The sequence below is a fragment of the Bombina bombina genome, chromosome 7, assembly GCF_027579735.1.
Source record: "Bombina bombina isolate aBomBom1 chromosome 7, aBomBom1.pri, whole genome shotgun sequence".
Classification (NCBI taxonomy): Eukaryota; Metazoa; Chordata; class Amphibia; order Anura; family Bombinatoridae; genus Bombina; species Bombina bombina.
This window is the reverse complement of record NC_069505.1, coordinates 430,169,475-430,183,093: the sequence shown is the minus strand read 5'-3', so window position 1 is coordinate 430,183,093 and position 13,619 is coordinate 430,169,475. Positions and strand designations below refer to the sequence as shown.

Sequence of the window (13,619 nt, the reverse complement as noted above, 5' to 3'; positions counted from 1 at the left end):
CCTGGGTTTTGTATTACTTTATGCTGGACTGTTATACTGTTGCTGAACTCTGCTTGTCTGACCACTCTGTCTGCTTAACCCCTGAACTGCTGGATTGCTATACTGTTGCTGAACTCTGCTTGTCTGACCACTCTACCTGCTTAACCTCTGAACTGCTGGATTGCTATATTGTTGCTGAACTCTGCTTGTCTGACCACTCTGCCTGCTTAACCCCTGAACTACTGGATTGCTATACTGTTGCTGAACTCTGCTTGTCTGATCACTCTGTCTGCTTAACCCCTGAACTGCTGGATTGCTAGACTGTTGCTGAACTCTGCCTGTCTGACCACTCTGCCTGCTAAACCCCTGAACTACTGGATTGCTATACTGTTGCTGAACTCTGCCTGTCTGGTCCTATAGGTTTACTTCTGAACTTTTATACTGCTGGTTATCCTTTTGTTGCTGACTCCTACCTGTTCCTGGTCCTTCTATTGGTTTACCCCTAAACTGCTATACTGCTGGATTGTCTTCCTGTTGCCGCCAAGGACTACCCTGCCTACTGTGAGTACTACTTACGTCATTTTACAAACTCTCTCTGCTCTGGGATATTTCCTATCATTCCACTTGACGCCGGAATAAGAAGACTCCTGGCCAAGTTTGGTCTGAGGAATATCCCACGAGCATTACAATAGGAAAGAAAACAACATTTATGCGTACCTGATAAATTTCTTTCTTTCCGGGCATGGAGAGTCCACGACTCTGCCCTCTTTTCATCTATAATGCAGCAGTTTTTTTTGAGGAAACCTCAGGCACCTCTATACCCTTGTGTTTCTTCTTTTTCCATTTTCATTCGGCTGAATGACTGGGGATTATGGGTAAGGGAAGTTACACTTAACAGCTTTGCTGCAGTGCTCTTTGCCTCCTCCTGCTGGCCAGGAGTTGAATATTCACTAGCAATTGGAATGAAGTTGTGGACTCTCCATGCCCGGGAAGAAAGAAATTTATCAGTTAAGCATACATTTTGTTTTTTACACCCCTGTAGTTGACAATAAAAACACAAAGCAGAGACTTTTCCACATGGCTCCACAAAGAGCAGCATTTTATCACGCACCATGACTGTCAGTAACACATTAGACAGTAATACATTTACCCTCCTTGGCTGCCAGTAACGCAAGGAAAGCGGTACTTGCACAGTGACTTCTTTCTGTGCCATATTTGTTATGCATAAAAGACCTTTAAAATTAAGCTGCCACTCAGAGGACCTTAAAAGTGAACTATTAAGTGTCCAGCATTTTTGTATAGATTTTATTGGACTGTCCAGTTGAATACTGGACACCTAACAACCCTAGTGAGTGTGGGTTATAAATACCTTGGGTGTGTCTTTTTTTATTTTAGTAATGCTCTGGGGACACATGCAGCTCTTTCAGTCTTCCCAAGCGCCCCCTTCCTATTTCTTCTCAGTCAGGTAGTCTGTCACATTTGTATCTTTAAAAAATAAATATCTTATATGCTCCAAACCAAAAGGCTGCATTTCCTCACACACTGTTCCCACTTAAACCTAATCTCTCCATCACACACAGTGAATATAAAGGTCCCTACAATTGTTTAAGTGGCTCTTTTATAGCTGTTTGAGCTACATATGCTACTCCTTTCAGTGACACTACAAGACTACTTACTATCATTTTTCCTAAAATGAGTTGCACACATAAGGTTAGATTATGAAAAAATATTATAGAAAGTATCTAAGCATCAGTATGAAACACTCAATTTCGTATATTGCAGGTTTTCTCAAACAGTTACTGAGCACTGACCATTTCGTATCGGTGATAATGAGTGAATCGGGATCAACTACAGAAAACTCAGAAAATACCCCAACATTACAGGCACAAAATCCTTTACCTCTAGTTCTAAAAAAGGTAGTCCTTGTACATCACATCAGAAACTCTCACTAAAAAGACCCCTGTTATTCATACAATTTTTCTTGCTGTTGTAGCTGTTACTATCAGGAGAAGAAACATTGCAGATTGCAAGTGCTCAGTGCATTGCTGCTGTCCTTGTACACTCTACAGCTAAATATGCTCCGGCGTTTATCCATGCTGATATCCCAGGTAACATCTGAGCCACGCAGAGTAAATCACTGTTCAAACTAAAAATATACAAACCACGCAGAGATAGGGCATTTTCTTTTGTAAACCAGACAACAATGTGTTTGCAGCTTTTATTGGTATCATCTCACTTGTCTCTGGTTAGTTGGATTCTGTTAAAATAGTAATAATAGAGATTACCTGTGATTTAAAATTCGTTGGCAGCCATAAAGTGGTGAAACACAATGCTGTTTGAGATGTAAAGGGTTAAAAAGCACATAAACGAATAGTCCCCAATAACTGATATAAATGCTGTATGTATTGTGCCGTGTACTACACATTTTTGCTTTGAAATTTGGCATACACAGATTTCAAACTTTGTTGGATAATATAAAAATTATTTTCTATTTCTAAAACAAAGGGAACCTCACTACTATTTATACACATTTTAATAGCTTGTTGTGTGTGTTTTTTTTTTAAAACAATGATTAGTGCTTATGCTGCCTAAAGTCAGTTTTCAGAGCAGAAATATGGCAACATGTTTGTTGCACTAAGAACTTTGTAAACTTTTGCTAATAATAGATTTGTATCAGTAAAACACACAGCTAAGACTAGAAGGATGAAGTACTGATTTTGTGATTTTCATGTTTTTTGCTGTTATCAATTAAGATGAAAATGTATATCTATATTTGCTTCAGAATTTCTGTTTGAAAATCTCATGAGCACCAGTGAAATCCTCATCTGGTCCTTGTATTGCTGCCTTCTGCTGATGGCAGAAGAGAGACTCTTCTTCTCTAAATGTCACACAGTCTATGGTAAGTGCATTAACTCCTTAGGCGCCTAGCAGTGAGTTGCAGCCCCCTCAGCAACCAAGTGGTTAAAGCATCACACACAACTAAACACATGGGGCCAGATTATGAGTGGACCTCAAATGTTTGCATGCGAGAGTTAGGGTTTTATCGTGGGTATTTGTGCTCATTGGGCTTACCGCTCATATTACAAGTTGAAAGTAAATGCGATCATTTGAGCACAATAGTGATTTACGCTAGAATGATGAGCTTTGGTTAACTGTTTCGGGAAACAATAAGAAGCACAAAACACATCAAAAATACATTACAAAGTACAGTTACACTCATAATAACACTATCTAATAACAATTATTAAAAAAAAATATTGCACACCAAAGTTATAAATGATCAAAAATATGAGGTCTCAGGTGTTAGAAAAAAATGGCAGCCAAAGGGCTTTGACAGACAATATGCAAACGGATTTGCAAAAGAGTGGGGTGTTTGGATTTTTTTCCACTTTTTTTTTCTCCATTGACTTCTATGGGGGAATACGTGAGCGGGCACATGATATTCTAACTTCGGCTTGTCCCGAATGTCCCTTTCATTCCTCAGGGATAGAGTCTGTAGTGAGAAGCTTGCAGGATGTACTGCGCATGAACAACATGGAGCTTCACAAGCAGGGGCTCTTGCTACTTGCAGAAATACTGAGAAGGTGATGTCAGTAAATCTTTATTCATATTCTCTTTACATTACATGCTCACCGGTGGTGGGTAGGCACAGTATGTACTGCCATATTACCAGCCTGCTGTTTCTAGCAGAAATAAATAAACAGGACTATTTTGTTAGTGAATTTTATTTGTTATGAATTCTTCTTTCACCTGCAAAAGGGTAAACTGTATTGGCTATGTCATGCAGCCCGCACACTACCTTTTTCATTATACAACTAGAGACTGAAGGACACTCACGCATGGGACACATGGTTTTCTGGCCAGCCTGGAACCACTACCTGGTGTATGACTTTTCCTGTATGTTTAACCTTTTAGTGGTGATTGAACACATAAAGGGCTAGATTACAAGTGAAGCGTTTATTTATTATGCTCCCGCTAACAGGCAAATTCGCCCATTTGCGGGCACACAATAAACAACCAGCCATTACAAGTGGCTGGTTATTACTACTGTGAGCTTGCGGTAGCAATTAGCGCTTATAAAATTAACCAGAGATCAGAACTCTGGTTCATTTTATAAATGTCCGCCAATTGGCCCCAGAATAACGAATAGTGTTGCTTTATTTAAAAAAAAAAGAAGTTACATCTTTATTCATTTTTTGCTTAAATAACTGCACTAAGCAATTTTTATAGGCTAAAGTTGGTGGGTGTGGGGTGTTTGAAAAAAACTGGCACTGAAAAGTGCCTTTACATTGGGGTCTATGGGGACTGTGTTCAGTGTAAATACATATATTTCTTTCTAATGACACGATGAGTCCACGGATCATCATTAATTACTGTTGGGAATATCACTCCTGCCCAGCAGGAGGTGGCAAAGAGCACCACAGCAAAGCTGTTAAATATCACCTCCCTTCTATCCCACCCCAGTCATTCTCTTTGCCTACGTTAGAGCAAGGAAGTGGTAAAGTTAAGTGTTAGTAAAAGATTCTTCAATCAAGAGTTTATTATTTTTTAAGTAGTACAAGATTGTGCTGCTTTGTTCTGGGGTGTAGCCGTAGTCCATATCAGTCTCTTCAGTAGAGCAGTGGTGGCTTTAGAGCAATGGGAACTTGTGGGACATAATTCTCACTGCGCCTCCCATGTAATTTATGCTGCCCTAATCCTGATAGCCTAAGTAAGATTACTCAGGCTTTATCTTTCTCCACAGGGCTATGTGAGGGAGAGGACCTCTCAAACCTGGTGAGCTGCCTTGCTGTCTGGCAGATTTACAAGGTAAGTGCTGACTTTTTATTCTGGGTCTGGGAAATAAAAGATCACAGAGGAAGTGAAGCACTTTATTTAACCTGGGACATAGAGCCTCCTATAAATAAAAGGAGGGGATTATATGACAGCACTTTTTAGGCAGGCACTGGGGCTGAGGAGATAGACTCAAGATGAGTTTTTTTTTCCCACTGCTCACAGTGGCTCAAATCACTGGGGCTGGGGAGATTGGCTCTGTATGAGGTGGTTCACTGTTCTCATATAGCACTGGCTAAGCAGCTGCCTAGCAGTTACGAAAGGGTTATAAAGCGGTAAAACTAAACAAGAGGCTTGACAGAATGTTTAATTAACTCCCGGTGGCTTAACTTTACAATAAACATGGTGACCGGGAGATTGCCTTTTGAAACGCCCACGATGGGCGGAGCTATGTGTGGCGCCAATGTGCGTTGCGCACCGCTTTCCCTGCACTTCCTGTTATCAGAAGGAACGGAGAAGAGTCCCCAGAGTGTTTACACGTGTTAGGACTGGACAGCGCTGCAGCTGAGTTCTGGATCTTTTACTGACAGGATGTAACTGATGTCAGAAGGGCTAATAGGCACCTCAGCAAAGTTAAGCTGAGGTGTAGAGGGGTTCTGCAGTTTTTGTGTACCTAATTAATCTTTTCTGCACACAAAAATAAAAAAGTTAAGTTTTAAAATTTAAAGAGACAGTAACGTTTTTCTGTTTTTAATTTTTATTAAAAAATGTAAGAAGTTTATTTGAATCATTCATCCATTGGGAGTCAGAATGGACCAAGAGGCACTGCAAAGTGTCACTTGTTCTTTATGTTTTTGATACCAATTGAGAGATCTTTAAATTATAGGGATAGACTTTTTTTCTCCAACATAGGTGTGTCCGGTCCACGGCGTCATCCTTACTTGTGGGATATTCTCCTCCCCAACAGGAAATGGCAAAGAGCCCAGCAAAGCTGGTCACATGATCCCTCCTAGGCTCCGCCTACCCCAGTCATTCTCTTTGCCGTTGTACAGGCAACATCTCCACGGAGATGGCTTAGAGTTTTTTAGTGTTTAACTGTAGTTTTTCATTATTCAATCAAGAGTTTGTTATTTTCAAATAGTGCTGGTACGTACTATTTACTCAGAAACAGAAAAGAGATGAAGAATTCTGTTTGTATGAGGAAAATGATTTTAGCAACCGTAACTAAAATCCATGGCTGTTCCACACAGGACTGTTGAGAGCATTAACTTCAGTTGGGGGAACAGTTTGCAGTCCTTTGCTGCTTGAGGTATGACACATTCTAACAAGACGATGTAATGCTGGAAGCTGTCATTTTCCCTATGGGATCCGGTAAGCCATGTTTATTACGATTGTAAATAAGGGCTTCACAAGGGCTTATTTAGACTGTAGACATTTTTTGGGCTAAATCGATTGATATTAACACTTATTTAGCCTTGAGGAATCATTTATTCTGGGTATTTTGATATAATTATATCGGCAGGCACTGTTTTAGACACCTTATTCTTTAGGGGCTTTCCCAAAGCATAGGCAGAGTCTCATTTTCGCGCCGGTGTTGCGCACTTGTTTTTGAGAGGCATGGCATGCAGTCGCATGTGAGAGGAGCTCTGATACTGATAAAAGACTTCTGAAGGCATCATTTGGTATCGTATTCCCCTTGGGTTTGGTTGGGTCTCAGCAAAGCAGATACCAGGGACTGTAAAGGGGTTAAAGCTTAAAACGGCTCCGGTTCCGTTATTTTAAGGGTTAAAGCTTCCAAAATTGGTGTGCAATATTTTCAAGGCTTTAAGACACTGTGGTGAAAGTTTGGTGAATTTTGAACAATTCCTTCATGTTTTTTCGCAATTGCAGTAATAAAGTGTGTTCAGTTTAAAATTTAAAGTGACAGTAACGGTTTTATTTCAAAACGTTTTTTGTACTTTCTTATCAAGTTTATGCCTGTTTAACATGTCTGAACTACCAGATAGACTGTGTTCTGAATGTGGGGAAGCCAGAATTCCTATTCATTTAAATAAATGTGATTTATGTGATAATGACAATGATGCCCAAGATGATTCCTCAAGTGAGGGGAGTAAGCATGGTACTGCATCATTCCCTCCTTCGTCTACACGAGTCTTGCCCACTCAGGAGGCCCCTAGTACATCTAGCGCGACAATAATACTTACTATGCAACAATTAACGGCTGTAATGGATAATTCTGTCAAAAACATTTTAGCCAAAATGAACCCTTGTCAGCGTAAGCGTGGATGCTCTGTTTTAGTTACTGAAGAGCATGACGACGCTGATATTAATATCTCTGAAGGGCCCCTAACCCAATCTGAGGGAGCCAGGGAGGTTTTGTCTGAGGGAGAAATTACTGATTTAGGGAACATTTCTCAGCAGGCTGAATCTGATGTGATTACTTTTAAATTTAAATTGGAACATCTCCGCATTTTGCTTAAGGAGGTATTATCCACTCTGGATGATTGTGAAAATTTGGTCATCCCAGAGAAACTATGTAAAATGGACAAGTTCCTAGAGGTGCCGGGGCTCCCAGAAGCTTTTCCTATACCCAAGCGGGTGGCGGACATTGTTAATAAAGAATGGGAAAGGCCCGGTATTCCTTTCGTCCCTCCCCCCATATTTAAAAAATTGTTTCCTATGGTCGACCCCAGAAAGGACTTATGGCAGTCAGTCCCCAAGGTCGAGGGAGCGGTTTCTACTTTAAACAAACGCACCACTATTCCCATAGAGGATAGTTGTGCTTTCAAAGATCCTATGGATAAAAAATTAGAAGGTTTGCTTAAAAAGATGTTTGTTCAGCAGGGTTACCTTCTACAACCCATTTCATGCATTGTCCCTGTCACTACAGCCGCATATTTCTGGTTTGATGAACTGATTAAGGTGCTCGATAGTGACTCTCCTCCTTATGAGGAGATTATGGACAGAGTCAATGCTCTCAAATTGGCTAATTCTTTCACTCTAGACGCCTCTTTGCAATTGGCTAAGTTAGCGGCTAAGAATTCTGGGTTTGCTATTGTGGCGCGCAGAGCGCTTTGGTTGAAATCTTGGTCGGCTGATGCGTCTTCCAAGAACAAGCTACTAAACATTCCTTTCAAGGGGAAAACGCTGTTTGGTCCTGACTTGAAAGAGATTATCTCTGATATCACTGGGGGTAAGGGCCATGCCCTTCCTCAGGATCGGCCTTTCAAGGCAAAAAATAGACCTAATTTTCGTCCCTTTCGTAAAAACGGACCAGCCCAAGGTGCTACGTCCTCTAAGCAAGAGGGTAATACTTCTCAGGCCAAGCCAGCTTGGAGACCAATGCAAGGCTGGAACAAGGGAAAGCAGGCAAAGAAACCTGCCACTGCTACCAAGACAGCATGAAATATCGGCCCCCGATCCGGGACCGGATCTGGTGGGGGGCAGACTCTCTCTCTTCGCTCAGGCTTGGGCAAGAGATGTTCTGGATCCTTGGGCGCTAGAAATAGTCTCCCAGGGTTATCTTCTGGAATTCAAGGGACTTCCCCCAAGGGGAAGGTTCCACAGGTCTCAGTTGTCTTCAGACCACATAAAAAGACAGGCGTTCTTACATTGTGTAGAAGACCTGTTAAAAATGGGAGTGATTCATCCTGTTCCATTGAGAGAACAAGGGATGGGGTTCTACTCCAATCTGTTCATAGTTCCCAAAAAAGAGGGAACGTTCAGACCAATCCTAGATCTCAAGATCTTAAACAAATTTCTCAAGGTCCCATCTTTCAAGATGGAAACCATTCGAACTATCCTTCCTTCCATCCAGGAAGGTCAATTCATGACCACGGTGGATTTAAAGGATGCGTATCTACATATTCCTATCCACAAGGAACATCATCGGTTCCTAAGGTTTGCATTCCTGGACAAACATTACCAGTTCGTGGCGCTTCCTTTCGGATTAGCCACTGCTCCAAGGATTTTCACAAAGGTACTAGGGTCCCTTCTAGCTGTGCTAAGACCAAGGGGCATTGCAGTTGTACCTTACCTGGACGACATTCTGATTCAAGCGTCGTCCCTCCCTCGAGCAAAGGCTCACACGGACATCGTCCTGGCCTTTCTCAGATCGCACGGCTGGAAAGTGAACGTGGAAAAGAGTTCTCTATCCCCGTCAACAAGGGTTCCCTTCTTGGGAACAATTATAGACTCCTCAGAAATGAGGATTTTTCTAACAGAGGCCAGAAAGACAAAGCTTCTGGACTCTTGTCGAATACTTCATTCCGTTCCTCTTCCTTCCGTAGCTCAGTGCATGGAAGTGATCGGGTTGATGGTAGCGACAATGGACATAGTTCCTTTTGCGCGCATTCATCTAAGACCATTACAACTGTGCATGCTCAGTCAGTGGAATGGGGACTATACAGACTTGTCTCCAAAGATACAAGTAAATCAGAGGACCAGAGACTCACTCCGTTGGTGGCTGTCCCTGGACAACCTGTCACGAGGGATGACATTCCACAGACCAGAGTGGGTCATTGTCACGACCGACGCCAGTCTGATGGGCTGGGGCGCGGTCTGGGGATCCCTGAAAGCTCAGGGTCTTTGGTCTCGGGAAGAATCTCTTCTACCGATAAATATTCTGGAACTGAGAGCGATATTCAATGCTCTCAAGGCTTGGCCTCAGCTAGCGAGGACCAAGTTCATACGGTTTCAATCAGACAACATGACGACTGTTGCGTACATCAACCATCAGGGGGGAACAAGGAGTTCCCTAGCGATGGAAGAAGTGACCAAGATTATTCTATGGGCGGAGTCTCACTCCTGCCACCTGTCTGCTATCCACATCCCGGGAGTGGAAAATTGGGAAGCGGATTTTCTGAGTCGTCAGACATTGCATCCGGGGGAGTGGGAACTCCATCCGGAAATCTTTGCCCAAGTCACTCAACTTTGGGGCATTCCAGACATGGATCTGATGGCCTCTCGTCAGAACTTCAAAGTTCCTTGCTACGGGTCCAGATCCAGGGATCCCAAGGCGGCTCTAGTGGATGCACTAGTAGCACCTTGGACCTTCAAACTAGCTTATGTGTTCCCGCCGTTTCCTCTCATCCCCAGGCTGGTAGCCAGGATCAATCAGGAGAGGGCGTCGGTGATCTTGATAGCTCCTGCGTGGCCACGCAGGACTTGGTATGCAGATCTGGTGAATATGTCATCGGCTCCACCTTGGAAGCTACCTTTGAGACGAGACCTTCTTGTTCAGGGTCCGTTCGAACATCCGAATCTGGTTTCACTCCAGCTGACTGCTTGGAGATTGAACGCTTGATTTTATCGAAGCGAGGTTTCTCAGATTCTGTTATCGATACTCTTGTTCAGGCCAGAAAGCCTGTAACTAGAAAGATTTACCACAAAATTTGGAAAAAATATATCTGTTGGTGTGAATCTAAAGGATTCCCTTGGGACAAGGTTAAGATTCCTAGGATTCTATCCTTCCTTCAAGAAGGATTGGAAAAGGGATTGTCGGCAAGTTCCCTGAAGGGACAGATTTCTGCCTTGTCGGTGTTACTTCACAAAAAACTGGCAGCTGTGCCAGATGTTCAAGCCTTTGTTCAGGCTCTGGTTAGAATCAAGCCTGTTTACAAACCTTTGACTCCTCCTTGGAGTCTCAATCTAGTTCTTTCAGTTCTTCAGGGGGTTCCGTTTGAACCCTTACATTCCGTTGATATTAAGTTATTATCTTGGAAAGTTTTGTTTTTAGTTGCAATTTCTTCTGCTAGAAGAGTTTCAGAATTATCTGCTCTGCAGTGTTCTCCTCCTTATCTGGTGTTCCATGCAGATAAGGTGGTTTTACGTACTAAACCTGGTTTTCTTCCAAAAGTTGTTTCTAACAAAAACATTAACCAGGAGATTATCGTACCTTCTCTGTGTCCGAAACCAGTTTCAAAGAAGGAACGCTTGTTGCACAATTTGGATGTTGTTCGCGCTCTAAAATTCTATTTAGATGCTACAAAGGATTTTAGACAAACATCTTCCCTGTTTGTTGTTTATTCAGGTAAAAGGAGAGGTCAAAAAGCAACTTCTACCTCTCTCTCTTTTTGGATTAAAAGCATCATCAGGTTGGCTTACGAGACTGCCGGACGGCAGCCTCCCGAAAGAATCACGGCTCATTCCACTAGGGCTGTGGCTTCCACATGGGCCTTCAAGAACGAGGCTTCTGTTGATCAGATATGTAGGGCAGCGACTTGGTCTTCACTGCACACTTTTACCAAATTTTACAAGTTTGATACTTTTGCTTCTTCTGAGGCTATTTTTGGGAGAAAGGTTTTGCAAGCCGTGGTGCCTTCCATTTAGGTGACCTGATTTGCTCCCTCCCTTCATCCGTGTCCTAAAGCTTTGGTATTGGTTCCCACAAGTAAGGATGACGCCGTGGACCGGACACACCTATGTTGGAGAAAACAGAATTTATGTTTACCTGATAAATTTCTTTCTCCAACGGTGTGTCCGGTCCACGGCCCGCCCTGGTTTTTTAATCAGGTCTGATAATTTATTTTCTTTAACTACAGTCACCACGGTACCATATGGTTTCTCCTATGCTATTATTCCTCCTTAACGTCGGTCGAATGACTGGGGTAGGCGGAGCCTAGGAGGGATCATGTGACCAGCTTTGCTGGGCTCTTTGCCATTTCCTGTTGGGGAGGAGAATATCCCACAAGTAAGGATGACGCCGTGGACCGGACACACCGTTGGAGAAAGAAATTTATCAGGTAAACATAAATTCTGTTTTCTGAGCCAACTCCTTCTAAGGCGGATGCTGTTCAGTAGTCTAATGACAATGTTCAATAATGCCGCAACTGTCTCCTCAAGTGTCCCAAATTGTATCGCCCACACATGCAATGCTCTGCGCTTCCTCTCAAACGCCACCTGGAGTTACCTTGCAAGACATCGCTTCTCTAATGTCATCGGCGGTATCTAATGCATTGTCTGCCTTTCCCATGCTGCAGGGAGAGCGCAAGAGGAAATGTTTTCAATCAATAAAAGTTGCTAATACAGTAGTGGCTATTCTGAATTTTTCTTCCCAGAAGCCTGAAGAGGAAGATACTTCGGTAGTATCTGAGGGGGAAACTTCAGACTCAGACAGTGTAATGCCTTTATCGGATACTGATGTTGTTTCCTCCAGGTCTAAGCTTGGACACCTCCGTTTGTTACTTAAGGAGGTTTTAGCTACCCTGGATGACTCCGTCACTACCAGCGTAGTCAATCCTAAAAAGTACGGTAAAACTAAACAAGTATTTTGATGTGCCTTCCATGGTGGAAGTATTTCTTGTACCAGAAAGGGCTACAGAGATTATGGCTAAGGAATGGGAGAAATCGGGTATCCCTTTTTTCTACTTCTCCTAATTTAAAAGGATGTTTCCTATAGCAGACTCTATTAAGGAGTCTTGGCTGAGGTTCCCTAAGTGGAAGGGACAATTTCCACGCTAGTCAGAGGACTACTATTCCCATAAAGGATAGTTGTTTCTTTAAAGATCCTATGGATAACAAGTTAGAGGGGTCGCTCAAAAGAATGTATGTACACCAGGGTTTACAATGGCTACCTGCAGTGTTATCGTCACTAGTGCGGCAGCATACTGGTTTGATTTGTTGTCTGTTTCTATCGGACAGACACTCCCCTCGAAGACATCCAGGATTGGATAAAGGCTTTGAAGTTAACCAACTTCTTTATTTCAGATGCTTCCCTTCAGGTTATTAAGCTGGGAGCTAAGATTTCAGGCTTCCTATATTGGCCCGCAGAGCGTTATGGTTAAAATCCTGGTCTGCGGATGTCTCATCTAAGTCTAAACTTTTGGCCATTCCTTACAAGGGAAAGACCTTGTTTGGACCTGGTTTGATGGAGATAACTCTGATATTACGGAAGGTAAGGGATATATCCCTCCCTCAGGATAAGAGAAATAAAAAGGACGTCAGAGTAATTTTCGTTCCTTTCGAATTTTCAAGGAAAATCCTTCCACTCCCTCTTCCAAGCGTGAGCAGTCCAAGCCTTCCTGGAGACCCAATCAGTCTTGGAATTGGGGAAAGCAATCCAAAAAGCCTGCTGTTGAATCAAAGACAGCATGAAGACCCTGCCTCCGATCCGGGACTGGACCTTGTGGGGGGCAGGCTTTCCTTTTTCGTTCAAGCTTGGTTTCGAAATACAAACTGGAGTTTGATTTTTTCCTCCCAGGGGCAGGTTCTGCCTTCAAGATTCGCTGCAGACCAGACAAAAAGAGAGGCGTTCTTACACTTGTACGGAACCTCTCCAACTTGGGAGTGATAGTTTCTGTTCCAAGGCAGCAGCGAGGTCTGGGATTCTTTTCCAATCTGTTCGTGGTTCCCAAGAAGGAGGGAACCGTCAGACCAATTATTCCCATGAGTCTAATCAAGTTTCTCAGAGTGCTGTAAGATGGAAACTATTCGTTCCATTCTTCCTTGGGTCCAGGAGGGTCAGTTATTATGACCATGGTGGATTTAAAGGACACTTATTTGCAGGTTCCCATCCACAAGGACCATCCAATTTTCTGAGGTTTGCCTTTCTAGACAAACACTTCCAGCTCTGGGCTCTTCCATTCGGCCTTGCCACAGCTCCAAGAATTTTCTCAACTCTCGGATGGAAGGTGAATTTGGAAAAGAGTTCCTTAGTTCTAACTACAAGGGTAGTTTTCTTGGGATCCATAATAGACTCCTTATCAAAAGTATGTTTTCTGACAGGCGTCAGGAAATCAAGTAATTTTTAATTCTTGCCTTGCACTTTAGTCCTTTCCTCGGTCATCAGTGGCTCAGTGCATGGAGGTAATTGGTAGCGGCAATGGACATCATCCCGTTCGCCCGTTTCCACCTCAGACTTCTGCAGT

At 42.9% G+C, this 13,619-nt stretch overlaps 1 protein-coding gene across 1 annotated transcript in view; it reads left to right on the top strand.

Moving 5' to 3' along the window:
- The window catches only part of MEI1 (meiotic double-stranded break formation protein 1), a 1,068,659-nt gene that overhangs the window by 30,066 nt on the left and 1,024,974 nt on the right, over positions 1 to 13,619 (top strand). Inside the window, 4 exon segments of the mRNA XM_053689435.1 lie at positions 1,762 to 1,895; positions 1,973 to 2,087; positions 2,762 to 2,878; positions 3,464 to 3,563. Of these exon segments, the coding sequence (XP_053545410.1) occupies positions 1,762 to 1,895; positions 1,973 to 2,087; positions 2,762 to 2,878; positions 3,464 to 3,563 (466 nt within the window).